Source organism: Lissotriton helveticus, chromosome 9 (assembly GCF_964261635.1).
Source record: "Lissotriton helveticus chromosome 9, aLisHel1.1, whole genome shotgun sequence".
Classification (NCBI taxonomy): domain Eukaryota; kingdom Metazoa; phylum Chordata; class Amphibia; order Caudata; family Salamandridae; genus Lissotriton; species Lissotriton helveticus.
The window spans coordinates 471223704-471242703 of NC_136070.1; the positions used below are offsets into that span (position 1 = coordinate 471223704).

The 19000-nt window shown below is 41.8% G+C and overlaps 1 protein-coding gene across 2 annotated transcripts in view; it reads right to left on the minus strand.

The window, feature by feature from the left end:
* JAG2 (jagged canonical Notch ligand 2) overlaps nt 1-19000 on the minus strand; it is a 319544-nt gene that overhangs the window by 298942 nt on the left and 1602 nt on the right. For both annotated transcript variants that reach the window (XM_078660292.1, XM_078660293.1), the window contains exon 2: nt 16811-17137. In XM_078660292.1, the coding sequence (XP_078516418.1) occupies nt 16811-17137 (327 nt within the window). The remainder of the gene's footprint in view (nt 1-16810; nt 17138-19000) is intronic.

Sequence of the window (19000 nt, forward strand, 5' to 3'; positions counted from 1 at the left end):
GTTGCTGTCATCATCCTTCTTACTAGAGAAGATACACAGTAAGCTTGATCAAGATCTCCAATTCCAAGACTTATCCTGTGGTCAGCTATAAGCATATCTACTGCAGTCATATAGCCTCCATAGGCACGCCGGCATATATAACTGTACCGAAGGTGGGCCTACAGTACTGTTCTACCATTATTCTTCTTTAACCTACTGGGGTTACTAGGGAGTTTGCTGATCCAGAAGAAAGCCAATATTACTAGGTCATTTAAACACATTTCTTTCATTTGACCTTGTTTTGCACGTACAATTTACTTATATGCATTACAATAATTGGTACGTCCACAACAACAACTTCAACTGAGCACATCTCAATGACTACAGCGCTTCTACAAAAGAACAAATATATTTTGCACTACTTGCACTACTTGATGGAAGGACTGGATGGAGGTCAATAAATATTACCAATCTCCTATGACAGTCATAATGCTAAACACAGTGACCACTCTTTTTTTCCAAGAACGTCAAATAACATCAATGACAAAAACAATTAACCACAAGACATCCTTATTCAATTTTTTCTTCAAGTTTCTTCAAGTTTCTCCTTTTATTCTGCTCAAGAAAGATTTACCCATCCGAGAAACTAAATATTCCCTTTGTCTTTTAACATCCAATGCTTTCAGTGCCATCATCTACTTTATTAGCAGCTGCTTTTAACTCCTTACTAACATGTCCACACCCATATCATAGTATGGCAGAGTTCTGCACCCTTTCACTTTAATCTCTTTTGGGCGACTGCCCTTAACACAAGCTTAGGTGATCTGCCTATGCCAAAAACAGCATAGCATGCACAAACTCCTTTGGTCTTTCCAGCCATCCACCCTTGCTGCAAACTGGAGGTTTCTTGCAGCAAATTGTTGGAATCACAGAACCTTTCCGGGAACTCCCAAAGTTGTCTCCACAATTGTCACATGGCCTTACAGCGTTTCAGATTTTTAAATCAGATATTAACTTGTCTCCTGGACCTCCACCTTATTTTCTACTGCAGTCATTTTACCCTCTACAGTAACCCCTTTTTGCTGATGTTTTCAATAGAACTAGATGATTTCTTTTTGTGTCAACTCTGGTCCATACAATTCAACCACATAATTCCGGAGGCCTCTCTTTCGTAGCTAATGGTCAGTGTGTTTAGGCGTTCTCAGAGTAATGGCCTCCAGCATTTGAAAAGGGAGGGTGAGTAGAGAAGACTGTCTGGGGTGGCTAATGCAGGGGACCAGAGAAACTGTGCTAAAGACCATCTGCCCTGGCCAACAGAGCTCAAACCCTGTACTTTTCATTCCAGGATGGCCACAACCTGCAGCCCAAATTAAGCTGCAGCTCCCTCAGGGTAATATTTGCGGTGCTTTTTATGTGACATCTTCATGGGCTAAGCAGCAAGGATGATGCTTCCGGTGGCGCTTCCCTGATACCTTCCTGCTTCCTTACAACCATTTTTACCAGTAACCTGAGACTCCTATCTAGAGAATAAACCTCATCCTGTTTCAGCTATACTACTGTCCCCCCTGCATCTTCATTTACCACACTTTACTCTCCCCTGAAATCCTGTTCAGTCCACAGAATCAGATCTCAAACTACCAAAGCTCTGCCCAGGTGACATCATGAAGCCCTAAGTTGATTCCTTGGAGCTGGAGTCTAGGTATGCAAGTCATGTTTCAGTTTTCAAAGAGTTTGAGGTGAACCAACATAGTGAGAAATCAAGCCAAAATGATGGCTTGAGGCACCTGCCCTCTCACTGAATATACCCACAAGCTATAGGGAAACGTTGAATCTATTTATTTCTAACATCTAGCACCCTAAGATCTACATCACTGATCAACTCTATAGGGACCCTGTACACAAAACGATGCATGCAAAAAAAAATCCTAAACAAGCTAGACTTCGGACAGTAAACAGAACAGGCAAACATCCACAGAAAGTGATTTAGTGGAAATCAAAACAGGCCTTTTTTCAGCAATTTTCAGTTGGGTCTGCCACTCTTACATACACTGGAACGGGGCTGACTGTAATGTCAACTCCTTTTTAAAAAAAAAACCAAAGGGCTTTGAATTCACAGAAAGGATATTTGTTAATAAATCCTTTCATTTTCCCTTCAACAAATGGTTAAAGCGGGTTACGGGTAAACAAACAAACACACACACACCCAAACCAACCCGCCTCCCCACTTTACAATAAATTGCTTTAGAAGTCATAAGTGATTTACTTTAATGTTGCAAAGTAAAAATTTTAATAAAGCAAAATATATTTATGAAATGTGTAAATCTGTTTGAAATCCAAGTGTCTTCCTTATAGCCATGGTCGGATTTACCCTGCACTTCGGTGCAGCACCATATACCACCCCAGCCGACTGCCTCGGAGCCAGCATTGGTCTCGCCTTTTTCCCTTAATGACATCTCAAATGCCCTTTAGCCATGCTGCATGGCATCCCGATGCCGTGCAGCGTGGCTAATATTTTAAAAAAAAATAAAAAGCCTTCATCGAGAGCGCTGCATCATTTTGTGAGCGCGTACACTTTTTTTTTTAGTTACTTATTCAAGTTGGATCAATAGCTAAAAATAAAATGCACTTTTTATTTTTTAAGCAGTGGAAGAGGTGGAGGCAAATGAGGAGGAGAGCTAAAGCAACACTGGGCAAGGAGAGGGGTTGGCGGGGGGAGGCCAAGCACCACATAGATGGAAGGAAGGATGCCAAGCAACACAGGTTAGGAATGAAGGGACAGGAAGGGAAGATGGATGGAAGCAATGCAGAGAATACAGAGAGGCAACCTGGAGAATCATATGGGTGAGCACAACAAGGAGGAGGAAGGGAGAAGCATTCAGGCGTCAGAGAGAACACTGAGTGCAGCAAGAGAGATGTACACAAGGGAGATAGCTTTAAAAACATATGCACTCTCGTGGACTGCTTAGAAAAGAAAAAACTTTGCTTGAAAAGCAAGAAATGAAAACAAAGATGCCAGATAATCAAAGCAACGGTAAGGAGATAGTATTCCATGGAAGGGATAAGCACAGAATTGACAAGCTAGGACACAAATAAGAAGCAGGTAAATGATGGAGACAGGAAAGCCAACAAATGCTAAACAATGGGAGGGCTCCACATCGCTCTATGTATTTGGTAAGCCACATGTCTCACAGCAGACACAAGTGAGGGTAGGAATGTGTTAGGGAGGCAATGGATAAGAGAGTTGGACTCGGAATTCAGGTGATGTGGGAAATAAAGAGTCCACCATATGGCCCTGGTACAGCGAGAAAAAAAGGGAGGTATAAGTCAAAGGTCAGTAAAAAGGGGGGAAGCCCCCCGCCAGTCCTCCCACCACCCAAAAAAAAAAAAGTGAGTTGGAGGATCAAAGGAATGGGGTGAGCCAATGCAGAGTCAAATAATCAGTGTGCAGCCATGAACTGCAGACAGGGAAGCTGGAGACAAGTGGGTGGTAAGGAAGAAATTGGGAAGCAGAGAAACAGTCCAGAAAGAAACTGGGAGTGGATGGAAGGGGGGGTGTAGAAGTATGGCAGTCAGAGAACTGGAGAAAGAAGCAGGCCAAAAAATAATGAAAATAAACAAAAAACACCAAATGACCGCACAGATGGATGAAAAAAGTCATGGGTCATACAAAAAGAATGGTGGGATTGGGGAAACCAGAGTGCACTGTGACAAAAGGTTACAGCTAAATACATTAATAAATAATCCCTATATTTACACCACGCTAACTGACAAATATTGTATAAGTGGCCCAAAAAAGTGAATCAAATAAATGTAATCTTCTTTTAGCTGAAATGTGTTTCCTATAAACGCAATGAGCCCATTTTTATTATTGAATATGTTCGGCCTCTGCTGCCTTAAAAACGTCTGTATGCAAGGTCAACTGTCTTGTAAAATTCTCTGTAGTGACTCTGCATGCAACACACTTGAGCCTGTACGGTGTAACTTATCCTAGAGTTTGTGGTAAAATGATAGCCTGCATGGCTGGGAGATTACGGGCGTGCCACCTGTTGTCTTTTCAGAATATTCTTAACCTATCAGTCCTTTTGTGTGCCCTAAAGACTGCTTTGAATAATTATCTTTAGAAACTTGTAGTAGTCACATAAGCAAACCTGTAATGTGAAGCTGAAATCCGAGTTCCTTCGTATTTTAAACTCTTTATAAAGGGACTTCAAGGGAGCGCTTTGAAATCGTGTTGGAAAGCATATCGACGTAGTAACCTACTTTTAGACTCGTGTGGAGTCTCCTTGCACGTATAGAGCATACCACTCATTAAATGTATACCAGTTGAGCGAGGAGTGCAGAAAGCAGAGTTATAAAATAATTCCGTTAATTCCGCAAGTACATTTCTTATATTTCCATCTGTAATGCTCCACTATGCAATTTCTCGTTCACGGAGTTGTCGGATAAAGACCCCAAACTGCGTCAATATTGTGCCAGTACAAAAACAACACAGCTGCCTACACACTGTAGTTTAATAATAGAGCTCCTCAAAATCAACTGCAATTTCCCAACACCCACAGTCGGTCGCCTACATCTAGGGACTAATGTTTAAAACTATTTTCATTACTAATATGTAACGTAATCGTGAATGAGAATAGCAAAAATATCCTCTCATACATAACTACACTGGGGAGGAGGGGGGGAGCTAAGAGCCAAAAGCAAAACATGAGACAGGGTCTTGGCCCGTGTTCAACTGCCTCCTCCTTGCTTTTCCTGCCTCGAGCACTTTTAATGCGACGTGCAAGATGTTCAAAATGAGAACCCCAACCAATAAAGGTGGTTGTTGCCAGATAGAAGTGCTGTAACTAGACAATTTGCAACACTACAGTATATTGCGCTGAGCATGCAGAAACTGATATAAAACCCTTTCAGGTTTTAAGCCATTAAGACATCGCTGTATTCTTAATACACCACTATTCTACCGCAAAATAGATGCACAGCAGCAGAGCGGGTACCAGTTGTATTTTGTTCTCATCAGTTCTACAGGCATATTGTTAACCAACACTAAGATTTCTGTTGAATAAGTGCAATTTAACTTATCGGTTATGTTTACAAGTTTCAGAGCTGCAACTACTACCTCTTCACAAGTAGAATCAGAAATCCCTACCTCATCTATGAGTGCATAGTGATGTAGTTAACATTTTTAGAACTAGGCTTTAAGTATTGGGGAACGTGTTTTCTCCAGGATTGAATACGTTTTTCCAACCAATTCAGTAATGTGAGGCGAGAGAGTTAACTGAACCCAACTGGCAAAGCGGGAGTAATACATGCAGATTTAGGCTCTATACAATCCTATTAACAGGCGAGGCCATATACCTGTCTACTGTAAGAAGAAAAAACACAGTCGGAATGTTTGCAATGAATCAGCACAACATTCAGAGTTTCAAGGCCAAGAACAGGAGAAAAGTAGAATATCTGTTTATCTTAATCTCCTAGCAAGACATTAGAAAGGGGTACAGTCTAACATGTATATCATCTACCTGTAATCATGACAACACCAGCCAAGCTGGGCTAGTACCCTGTAACGGTAAAGTGAATGAACCGGTCTGTAAAACTCAATAAAATACTTTGAAATTAAAAAAAATATATGATCAATGCACCAGACAAGAATAGGCAATAGAAAATTCGACCCAACAGTGCCAGAGAATGTGGCGACAGAGACCATGACTTAAAACTAACAGACAAACAATATGCCTCTAGGACAATAGCCTATACCTAACAGCATCTCACAATACACCCAAACCAAACCAGCAACTGTGTACCTTATAATAGCAATGGATGCCAAAAAAGCACACATTCAATTGCACCTATAAGGGTACATGGCAAAGTCTTTTATAGGAATGCAAGTGACCTGAACAAAGTTGTTTAAGGTATACATTTCTTAAGGAAAGGTGAAAAGGGAGAGTCAAGAGGCATAGAAGCTCGTAATTAGAAGTGGGGCAAAACATAGATTGTAGAAGGCCATGGTAGGTTGTAAACATGAGTAAGACACAGCTGGGAGCAGCTCTCAAACACTTTCCCTCTTTCCTTGGACATCATGTTTGACCCATACCGAAGTATCGCGAGTGCAAGTTTGTGCGCACTTATCTTCCCTCACACTGTTCATTAAACAAATCAGTTGTTCGTGCTAGTTGGTTAAAATCAGTAGCAGTCCTAAACAGAAACTTATGCAACCGAATGCAAGTTTTTTTGCCTGCAAAAAATGCAGCCATTTCACCAGCATACTATTTACTAGATGGGATTTCAACTCACATTTGGAAAGGTTATCAGTGCTACAAGCATCGAGTGCCCCAGTGCAGTGCTCTTCCCGCTTGTCATACAAAGGCCAGAAAAGGGAAACCTACGATAGACATTATAAAAACATGGTCTCAGTTTCACAAGTGGGTTAAAAGGAAAAACAAGACAGTACAAAGGGACTAACAACATGTGCTGGACATTGTGTGGGGCTTGCCATTTATCATTATATATTCCATATTAACTACGAAAGACCAGTAGAAATTAATAGACCCCCATTTCTACAGAATTGGCTCTACAAGAAACCGAAGTGGACTAATCAATAATGTACTGACAAGTTAAAAGTACTTCAATAATCCTACCATTCATCCAACTCGGTTTTGCCACCTTGCAATATTAATTACTCCACAACTCTTTACCTTACAACATAGAGGCAGGCTCCCTGATGACCTCTTGATAAATTCCCTCTTTCGGTTCTTATAACAAACGACAGCATGGGAATGCCCCTTACTGACACCCTTCCTGAGCCTCACCATTCCTGGGTCACGATTGGCTCTTGGGTAACCAAAAGTGGCGAACTGTCAGGACAAGGACCCACTGAACGTTTTGATACAGTACTTCCATCAGAATACAGTGAGGCACATTGTTGAGTGAATGTGCACTAACACGTAATGCCCAAACAAAGAAATACAATAGTGTGTCGGATTGACTGTATACTGAAAAAAGGCCAGCAAGACATGGAAACCAAGAGTTCTGTTGTCATGCTGACAACTTACAGGAGTAGCAAAGGCTTGCTTGAGTTGAGAAGATCATGTGATCCAAGAGGAGAAAGGTTTTACATGCAGGGGCAAATTCTGCACTGTTGATTGGATGTGATGCATGACTTAACAGAAAGTAAACACAGGATCAGATCAGACCAGAAAGTGCCAGGCTGTTCCCTTGGTGTACAATGAGGGCCCGGGTCAATTTTATGCAGACTGGCTCTAGTTAGTCATAATTCAATACGTTTAGGATTAAATATAAATGTGAGACTGTAAAGCCGATTGGCCACCTGAATAACGATACTGCATCCACAATCTAGCAGTTAATACTGCAGTGGACGCTGAAGGAATTAACAGTGTGAGCCGAAATAAAACTTCCTCTATAACTCAAAAAGCATAAGATACTGCTCAACAACCAGTGGCATAACAATAGCCCCTGCAGCCCCCGCAGTGAGGGGGGCCTCCCAGATCTCCAGGAAACCCCACACAGCACTATGCACGGGCAGCAGGTCCCTGGCCTGGGAGCTCCTAACTGGATCCAGAGCATGGGGGGGCCTCTTCCATGCACTTTGCAGGGGGTCCCCTCAAGTTACATTACGCCACAGTCATCAACCATCATGTTCTTCTTCTATGCTTCATCTTTCAACACTGAAACATTTCCATACTAAATGCTGCTGTCCTAGTCAAGAATGCTCAGTGCTGTTTGAAGTATCTACCAGACAATACATTTTCTCTAAATATCGTCAAATTCAACATCAACGTCTAGTGGGGAATGCTGCATTGATGCAGAGTTGCAAAGAACGTGTCTTGCAGTAGCAGCAGAGTAACCTGTGGTAGTGTTAGCCTGTAAGACAAGCTTCTCATACACATGCAAAAGCAACCACAAGGAAGTAAGGACATTTTCCAGAGGCCAATGGAAACATGCACAGCTCCCAAAAAATATGAGCCAACAAGAGTATTAAGAGGCTGGTAGACCTTGAGCAGCAGCATCACATACATGTGGCTTGCCTAGTCAGGCACGTTCCCAACACAAAAATTCTGCCAGGACAAGGAGACCGGTTTTCTCATTCGTGCAATTCCCATCATGTCAAGATGCAAATCACTCTTTTCCTTGCAAGAATAGATTAATGTGTCCGCTTATAGCCCAAGCTCTGACTTCCTTCTTTGCTACAAAACTGTGTGATACTACCAACATGAAATATACTCCCAATGGCCACAATTAAAAGATACTGGTATTAAACTTACAAAATAAAACATCTGGCCAACCTTTCTTAATGCATGTTGCAGGCTTCCCTGCTGAACTCTGTTCAGTTTTACGGTTTAGAAAAGTAAAAAAATAATGATGTATACATGGCTCCAACTGATGGGTTTAGGGTTCCTTCCTTGGGTCTCTAGGACATAGTCTTTCTTTGTCCATTCTCTTGGATATTATCTTTGTTTTTGCAGCAGAGGAGAACGGAATAGATTTGATTTGCCCCTTAAAATAAAAGGGGCAGTCAGAGTGCATGTGTAGCAGCAAGTATCGGCACTCCCATGCATAAACAAGTCAAATATATCAATGTCAATATCCTGCCATCACCCTAAGGGAACAAGCTGCTCAAAAGATGATCATCAACAGTATAGTCTTATCGCCCTACATCTCCCAGCACTCTAGAACAGAGTTCCCAGTGTCTCTAAAAAAGTCTCTTTGCACTTCTAGGATTGTTGAGCCCAGTGGGTCTATATTTGTAGATGAGAATCCTAATTCTTTTGGGCTCCTCTGTACTGATGCAAATTTGTGAACCAACTCATCTACATTGTTGACTGCTGCACTCATTGGTTCCTATGCCTTACAACTCTGCCAATGTGATACAATGAAATCAGTGGAACAGTCTTCCACAGACTCAGTCACAAGAGGGCTAACGCCCTTATGCGGTATCAGAGGTTCTAGATGTGCCTCTACATGGACAATTTCCTACTTTGTTAAAACTATAGCACGAGCTGGATTTCACCCAGGCACAGACTAATATACAAATGCATCCAGAACAAACCATTGCCAAACCCCTGTCGCTTTCAAGCTCAAGGTACCGATTCCAACACTTTAGACCAATTAAGAGATACAAAGTAACTAAGCACCTTCACCAAAATCATTAACCTAGAGATCATGGAGGATATCTTCTATTATTTTTTTAAGGCAGCTCAACTCTCAATTGCTGTATGTTTCTAAAATGGTATGGCTGAAAGCAAAACATCCAAGCACTGTGGTTCCCATACAAGGAAAGCACCAAAATATTTCTTGGTCACTTATTCCAACAATGACTAATTTGGATTCTATCAATCTCCAGTTGACAAAACAGAGAGAAGATTCTATTTAAGGCCAAATTCCTCCACTACCACTCTTTTGGCATCCCGCTCACATTCACATCCTTTATTACTAGAGTTGGAAAAACCTCCCTAAGTGCACATACCAATGAAACAGTGGAAGAGAATTCCTACATTTATCAGTAAAACGTTTGACACACCAGGGAAATCAGTAACATGTCTTAGCTAAAGGTTACGGTTAGTATCTATAGTGAACCATGAGAATAGTGAGTTGCAAATGCACACTCCAAATAAATTACAAGTTTATGCCTTGCCAAGACATATACACCTTCTATAATTTATTTCACTACCATTTCGATCCATTAGTCTAGATAGGTTGAGCCTGTATTTTTCAGAATAGCTTATCAGTGCAAAGGATACTCACAGGAAGGTCCGTTCTCCAAACTGTACAGCTGTTGGTTACGGCGCCTGTTGAGAGCCTAGAGCCAATGAATCCCTCCAAGTAATGCATTTGGGAAGAGATTAACTGCCTTGCAATATTCTTTACCACCATCATTTAGCAGTAGATGGTGAGAGCCTTGTTCTCCTCCTGAATTTCATTAATTCCGCCTAACCTTGGTGCTCCTAAATGCAGGTTGTTTTATTTTCTGTTCTACAGTCCTCACCCCCAATATTATTGTTTGCGCACAACCTAAGCTTTTGACAATTTCATTTCTGGCATATTGCCACTGTATGCACCTAAGACATGCAAAGGGAATGAATCAATATTTCCACATGCCCATCCCCAAACGATTCCCAGTGGTCTATGCCTTGACTTGTGGTTATTTAAGTGGAAGTGAAAGGATTATTCTCCACATGTCAAATCATTTGCTTTTTTGTATTACTATCCTTAGATAGTTCTGAGGGTAGTAGAAACTTTTTTTAATTGAGGGTGAAAATGTAAGGATCACATTTCTGCTTGTTATAGGCAGTACAGAGAGCAGTCTGGAATCATACTATAAGTGAAATATACTGGGAAGAGAAGACCAGGAATTTTACTGCACTTAATATTTATAAATCACGTGACAAACTCTAGTACATTTGTTGCTTACAGATTTAGTGTCACTATCAACGTAAATCGGTGTGGAACAACACTCTACAATAACACGCAGGCAATACACTTTCTATAGAGTAACACTTATAACAAATAAATGTTTCTGAGTGAAAATTGAGCGGTATTTAGTAAATTCACTACCACGAAATCACTATGTCTACCGCTATTAGTAACTTTCTCCAGGTACCCTCAGGGTATACAACTTGGTGCACCAATTCAAATACTCCTCGGGTGTCTCCACACACAAAAAAAACAGAATCAGAAATAAGGAAAAATACCACAATGTAGAACTGTAAACTTTGCAAGGCAGAGGCTAAATAAACCCCTTTGCCTCCAGCATTGGATTTCTACGCCTCTAAAGCTACTACGTCTTAAACTAAACGAATGTTAGCATGAAAACGGTTTCCCTATTTTGGCATGGCATTCCTCTTTAATGTTAATATGTTAATCTTCGTCATCATGGCATTTCAATAACTCCAATGATTGTTATGGTTGAGACTTGTTCAAATGTCTCACAGTTCAAATCACCTTCTAGTGAGTTTAAACTTGGGCTGAAGTCTATCCATAAATCACAATAAAACACAGCTGTCAATAGCATAAAGGGCGGATATTATATTTTGTTAGCTCCCTCTTCGCGTTCCGACTACGTACACCATGAGAAGAAAGGGCACTCACGCATGCTGAACAACACAAAAGCTAAAAAGTGTTATTTACGTGTTTTGTAACGTCGTTGCTGGTAACAATCGGATCATAGAATCAAACTGAACATTTGTGTCCCAACAGTCAACTAAAGTGACCCCCGCCCCATCAAGTCGGGGGTTGCGGTTAACACATTTCTTAAGTCTATGGGTGTTGGGCGAAATGTTGGGGAGTACTTATGAGGGGAGCGGGACGAGGGAGCCCTGGCTAGTGTGTTTTTCCACTCCCCCCTTACCCAATGGCAGACCAGACAATAGGCTGGTGGTTAAGGCGTAAGGCAGTAGCAATATACCTCTTCACATAAAGTGTCGCCACAGGTATGCCGCTGTGAGTCTAATTGTTCCTGATTGGCGCCAGGGCTGGATGTCAGGAGGCACGCCCTTCGTCGCCGACAGCACGCGCTCCGACTGCGAGGGCGCGCGCCTTCACCCACAGCAACTGCTGCCAGCACGCGCCGCTCGGTCTCCACCCCCGCCTCCGAAAACACAGGCGCGCGCTAGCGTGCAGTCTGAGGCGTCCGCCGAATGAACGAGCCTTCTGCAATCCAACCGCCCTCTTCGCCTGTGTCGGCTCGCCCCAGGCTGAGAGGGAGAAGACGGGAGTGAAAGGCAAGAGCGTTTAAACTACTTCACTTCCAATTGCAGCTACAACAGCCTATACACAGCAGCGCCGGAACACTCTTGGCCTAACCTCTGCCACTAAGCGCAGACCTCCACCAATACACCTTCCAACTGTGTGGCGCAGACTTGCAGCCTACCAACCAGCCAAGCGTGACGCTACCACCCTCTACCAAGAGCGCCCAAAACTGTCCAGTTCCACAAAACCGACCGTTGCCAGCAATGCTGAGGTACGCCGCCAGCCTTTGACTACTCAAAAATATATCGAGTACCACATTCTGAATAAACAATTAATTGAAAATAATGCCCAGCCTCCTGACTAAATACCATTTAAAAATGCCAACTGCAGTGTTGCAGATGCGTGCTTTACTACCTTACTAAACCCTCGTCTCAACCGCAAATATAGATCATCCGCAAAACCTACCTCTATTAACAGGCCTGACGTTAACAACTTTATAAAGTTACTTACCATTAGCTAGCATTTACAGACCATCACACAAGAAAACTTAACATCAACGCCTGCAAAACACAAACCACTGCACCCAAGTACCTTCTGCCACCTGCAGATACCGACAAGCAAGCCTCGACCTGGTGCGCATGTATGCAAGTTGACAACTGGGCGGAACTGATCACCATTCTGAGTAATTACCATCAACAAAAGCCCCTCTGCCAGTTATGTATCACCCTCCCCCCACCCAAAAAATATCTGGGCAATCCAACTTGCAAAACATTATTACAAGTAATGTGAACTCGGCCCAAACAAATACACTCTCTTCAGCTGTACAAATGTCCTTTGATGCCTAGCTTTTACCCATAAATGCAAGGCAGCAATGCCCTGAATACTTTCTAGAAACGATTTTAAGTTCAGTGTTAATATGGCACTTTCATTTTACCTTCTACAAAACCTAAAACCACAACAGTATTTTTCGCCACCTAAAAAAAACGAAAAAAATTACATTATCCATCGATACTTGAACACTGGTTATACATTAAAAAAAAATCTTTCACTTTACATTGTTCATTAGGCCATACATAATCTTAAAAATCCACTTCAGAAAAACAACTGTACAGAACATCAATAATGTTTTATCCTCCACAATATAACTGTCCACAAATAAAGAAAAAAAACTGTAGGAGATGCAGCCTCTATTTGGGGCAAGCTGTCCAGCTTTGGATTTCCATGCAAATTAAAACTGCAATGTACGTGGTTCACAAAGCAATAAAAAGATTCCCATTTCTTATTGACTAACTACATTGCGTATCCTGTGTATGTCAATTGACTGGATTTGTTTTTTTAGGCCCCAAGAAGCCACAACTATGGTGTTAGTTGCCCCTTACAAAGGTTATTGACATAATGTACCTACACAGATACCAGCCATCCCGCTAAGCCACCCCTCAACTAGTGGCACACAGGCAACTTTCTCATAAAACATTAATCAGCTACATGGATACGGAGTACCCTTCAAAAAATAACATCCCTTAAACAAACCCATAACCACTAGACAGATTCAGAATAGCCCAAAAAACCTCCTCGACCAGCCACTTGAATAAATTACATCTGAATAAAAGAAACTCTGCCAGATATAAAGAGAGCAAGTAGTGCCCTACAAATCTATTCCAAAGAAAAACCATTATGGGTGTATTGAATCAATTAATCTCGACCTCTGGTAATTACGCTGGGTAAAATCCAGTCCACCGTTTTTTCCTTAACATGCCACTACAGACAGGCAGCAGCCATATGCAAGTCAGCCTTTTTCCTACTCGAATAAGAACATTCCAGTACTACCAGGCATATTCTCTCTGAACAGGAACACAAGCCACTCCAGACCAGTTTCGGCCTCATTGGGCTCATCAGCGGGTGCAGACAGAGTCCTATGGACCAATGAGAATGGAAACCATGTTCGGGCATACTCGTTGTCGTCAGGACATCCCACTGAGGAAATCAAAACGTGAAAGGTGGATTGCTTGCTATAAATTTCTACCAGCACACAGAGGAACTACAGGAAACATCATAAAAGAAACCTCTGTCAGCTATTTGGATATAACTTGTAAACGATATTCCCAAAAATGTAGGAGCACTAGACACTTGATAACCAAAAATCTCACCTCATATTTGCCAGTCATGTGGATCTAACCTAGGAAACACTACATGAAGCTTTACAAACTATAGAGATTAAAGCTAGGGACGAGGACAAAAGCAACCTCTGTCAGCTGCACAGATAACCCTCAAATGCCAACCCAAGAACGACATTTTTGCTTGCTGTACAGGCATGGACCACTGCATAAATTGCCCTGCACTGTGCAGATAATCTATAGAAACCTACAAAACGTGTGCCTGCTGCAAACCTGTGCAAGAGACCACTAAATGAAATGCAAACAATGGCTCTGTGCCACCCCTTTGAAACCTCTGCCAGCTCTGCAAAATCTGGCAGCTCTTAGAGCACTCTGGTCACTATCGTTTACATGCAACACCACGTAACACAACAAACTGTGCCTCAGACATCCAGATGATATATCAAGCCAATACCAACTGTGCAGAGACAACCTGTAGACCAAGGCATAGTATGGCTTGCCGCCTCTGAACAGGAAGCATGTGCAGATCTCTTAAACAATAAAACGTGCATCACGTTACATGTGAATTAACAACCTGCCAGCTGGAAAACAGTGACCAATCCCCCATTTTCAATTTTAAAACCTCCACCATCACAACTTTAACAGGTTGAGCGATTTGATGCTGAAACTTGGGAGTCCTAACCAAAAGTGCCCTACATCTAAACAGCTTGCCTGTACAAAAAACATGCTAAAAGCACATTCTACTACTGTTCCCTCCCATACAATGTGTACCATAGTGTAATTGATTTCCACCGCACAAACAGTTGATAGCTCAAAAAACGAGCCTAGCTGTATATCATAACACATTTGCATCATAATAATGCTACAAAAAAGAGTTACATGTAGGATTTAAAATAACCAACCTTAATTATATGAACCTGGCGTGAGAGCAAGGGCTGTAGAGGTCAGAATCCCCTGCCATGTAACTTTTCCACAAAAACAACATTCACTTTACATAACGGTTAAAAGGCAAAAAAGTACCAAAACATGACTGGACTCAAAACAATGTTCCATTTTAAATATGGAGCGTAAATTGATCAATCCCTCCAAAACTAAACATCTTGAGCACTGTCTCAATTTAAAAATGTTTTCAAAATTGTATTTCAATACACGACCATTAACACAACAACAAAAAAATCATGTTTTTCCCGAAAATAAAGTGATTGGTTCTTTGCTTCTAGCAAAGTGCAGACATACTAATCACGTCTAACACGGCTCAGGAAGCACTCTCAATACAAAAGAAGCCACTATGTACTCCAAACAGGGTGCACTTAATACATGTCACAATATGGCTTCATCTTCCATTTCAACGTGCCTTACTGGAAAAATTGAGACAGATTTAGGGTTTATTTGAACTGAGATGCCAACTCTCAGTGGAAATTTCAGTAAATGTCAGCCTCCCACTAGGGGCACACACTTAAAGCAGACTAAGGGAAGCATGGATTACTGAGTTGACTGCAAACAACAAAAAAAGGTTATGGCTGACAACCTTAAAGTGATCAGGAAGACACTTTGAATTTAAGTAGAGCTTGTCAAAAACAGCAACTGAAGAAACTGGCTCAAGTCCATATAGTTTAAAGTAAAAAATATCAACAAAGTAATAAACCTTTTCGTTATTTGGGCCAACATTCCAAGCAAGTAATTATTCGCCAAATGGGGACCCACTCATCCCACTGAGATGCATTTGGAAGGTATGATCGATAACATTTTCACAGGCCTTTGTTTTAATAACTTATTATCTTTTGTATTGGTTTTTCAGAGGAAATCTGAAAACATCAAGCAAATCAAACGATTCACAAAAAAGAACATTCATAAAATGAGAGGTACAACACTGATCTTTTTATTAACCACAAGTATTACAATTATATTTTCTTCATAAAAACACAACGTCCCATACACACAGTATGTTTCAGTGGAAAAGTGAAGCACTGTCATGTTTATTATCCCACACTCTTCATTTTCAAGTTCAATGATTAGCTGCATAAAGTATACAAGACTGTGCAAAATCCTCAAACAATGCTTCCGTTGTCCAACAAGGGTTGACCATGGTTAAATCGAGGAAGCCATGAGGTAGGTACGAGTTGCATATCAGGGAACTCAATGCAAGCCTCCCTGTATGTATCTGCACTCCCATAAACAATACCACATTTAGGTTGCCTCTGAAAGACAGCCGAGAGACACTTGAACCAAAGGCATTCTGAGAACACAGCAAGGGTTTTGATCCCCAAACAGGCACTGGGTGATAAAAAGATACGATATCACCCACAAACAAAAGCATGAGTACATTTGATCTTCAAGCCCTGGGGCACAGTGGAGAAGCACGCAGCTGAAAGGGAAATATTTCTCTTAGTAATTAAAACATGTCCCTCTTTCAGACGGAAAGAAAAGATATGACATTTGTACTTTTTGGAAATAAGGGGGGGGGGCTCCAGAGGAAAGTCAGCTGTAACGTATGAGGTAGAAAGGTGAAGTAGGCAACAAACATATAATTTTGTTTATCAACCAAGTGTTGGCCTACCATGAAGCAGGAACACTACCAACAGAGAAGTAAATTTTCATTTTCCAGTGATGACCTTACCCCCCCCCCTTTAATGTCCTTAACGCCCATACCCAATAGAAATGTGATCCACAAAGGTCACTATTGACTTGCTTACTTTCCCAAAATGATGACAATCTTTTCAAAATATGCTTAAAGGGATGGCAACAGAGAAGGCAAAATAAACGTAAAAGGGAATTCTAGTACCCATGAAGAAGGGAAGCTGGGGTAGGCAAACCCATGCTTATTTTCCAATGGAGGCTAGTTCCAAAAAAAGAAACGGGGCATCCAAGTAGTAATAAATAATTCAGTAAATTATCAATTCAGTGTTCCCCACAATGACGGTTTGATTTCCACTGGAGGTAGACCAGCACTAAAGGGGACATGGACATATCACATAAGGGTTTTTCAGAACCTCCCAGGACAACCTGTCACCTACCGGCCAAGCGAACTGGAAGGGGATGACCAAAGTGCCTGGATCGTCGCCACTCTTGCCATGGTGTAGGGTGCGGGAAAAATAGATGGAATTGCCCCCAAGTACAGCAGTGGATGTAGCTCCATAAGTGCAAGTCCCCGTGGCAGAGATGGTAGCCTGGTACTCCTTGAGGCATAGCCGCAGGTACGTGTCACACTCATCGCGGCCACAGTCTGGCCTAGGGGAGCCTGCCGGCCGTGTGTCATCACAACATTCTCCGTTCAACAATTCCCCGTTTACATTCCGCACTGAGCCCAGCTGCAGCTCGAAATAACCTGCCGCCTGTGAGACCTAAAAATAAAAGGAGAGGAGACATGTTAGTGCCGAGTCTTTGGAGGGGGCTGAGGATTAAAGCCAGAAAACCAGCAATATCCACCTGAAACCGGTAAGCAAAGCATGGAGAACATGCATCCAAAAGTGGGCATTCTATAGTACTGCATGGAAATACAAAGAGGTGGGGGAGTCAGTCAGCAATCTATTAAACATATTAACGTGAAACCAAAGGCCCATTGGGAGGGGGGGGTGGCTACAACCTCAAAAAGGATTCTATTTCTACTAACACTGAGCGTAGAACATACCGGAGGGTGGATACTTAAAAAAACGAGGCACAGAAGCAGATATATTAAAAATGCCACTGAAGCCAATGTAAGGAAGGAAAACAAGGGAAAATGCAGCAATTGGGTTTTTATTGCACTTTGGCCTAAAATATACATCAGGCATATCAAATAAACTTAAATATGACCGACTGGAAATACATTCAGTTGAAATTGGAAACACGGGGGTGGTGAGGGGCTTTAATACAAGTAAGTGTTAATAAAAAAAACTCACATAGCCATACAGGCTTCCATCAGTAGTTAGCCGTGCAATAACAACATACAAATAAAGGCAAATATTTGTACTTCCACTTCGGTATAGAAGTTCCTGGGGTGCAGGGAATAGCGGACATAAAATGATGAGGGATACTACACCCAATGACCACACTGCCACGTTGTGAGAAAGGTATCATTAAATCAAGGGGAAAACTGCAGAAAATGAATAAGCTACTGGAGCATGGATGAAGCATGGCCAGGCATGTACCTCATACATGGAGAGAAGCAGGGAGACTATGCAGAATGCGCATTTTTTTTAAACAGGGAAGTGCAGGAAGGTCTAATGCACATAAAATACAAATTAAACAAGAATTAGCACTACACATGAAGATGAAAGAGGCAAAGGAACATGAACCATGGGAGGGGTACATCTTACAGTATAAAGGAGGCTGTGAGTCGCTTGCATGCACTCGAGGGCAATGTCTAAGAAGGCCTACACCAAGAAAGCAGTGCAGGCAAGGGGAGGAGGGGTAATTACTACAGCACTACTGCCCTTCCCATGCAATCACATGCCAACAAACGTGTGGTCAAGGTCTCACCAAAAGAGGTATTTTGGAGCTGTGGCGTGTAGACATGCAGGGGCAACCATCTCACAGACAGTACAATCAAGTGATGCCCTCACCAGATAACGCCAACAAAAAATTAATACCTTACAGCATACATGAGCCCTAACTGACTGACCCACACAATAAAACGAGTTTAAATCTGAGCTTTTACATAGAAACTGTCATCACTTCACAAAAAGAGCAATGTAGTGACACTGGTCATTGACACTGATGTGGAGCCTGGGGATTTAGATCCAAACTCAGACAATTCTATATATAAAAAAAAGGTGTCCAGTTATATCCTGTTGGAACACTCCTAGAAATACTAACACACTTACTGTTAAACAAGTTGAGACCATGAACATGAAGAACCCACACTAATCCCAAACCCAAAAAAGGACAGTGGGACCATTTCACTTAAGGAGGAGTAGCAAAAATACCAATAATGTAAAATGAAGTTCAAACACAGTGTATATGCCACGCATATGTTGTAGTACGGGGCGTAAATTAAATTACTAGACGAACTGTGCAAACAAAACATGATGCCAAACAGATGCGTTTTTGGAAGTGGCGGGGGAGGGGGGGTATGAAAGAGGTGACAAATAATGCAGATCATAGTAACAGTACCCCGTGGAGAAGGCACTCCATGTACATCAAAAACCGTCTAATTCATGATACACATTCAAGAAAAAAGAACTATTATTGTAAAGGACTGGGGTGACGAACACAATTAACAGCAG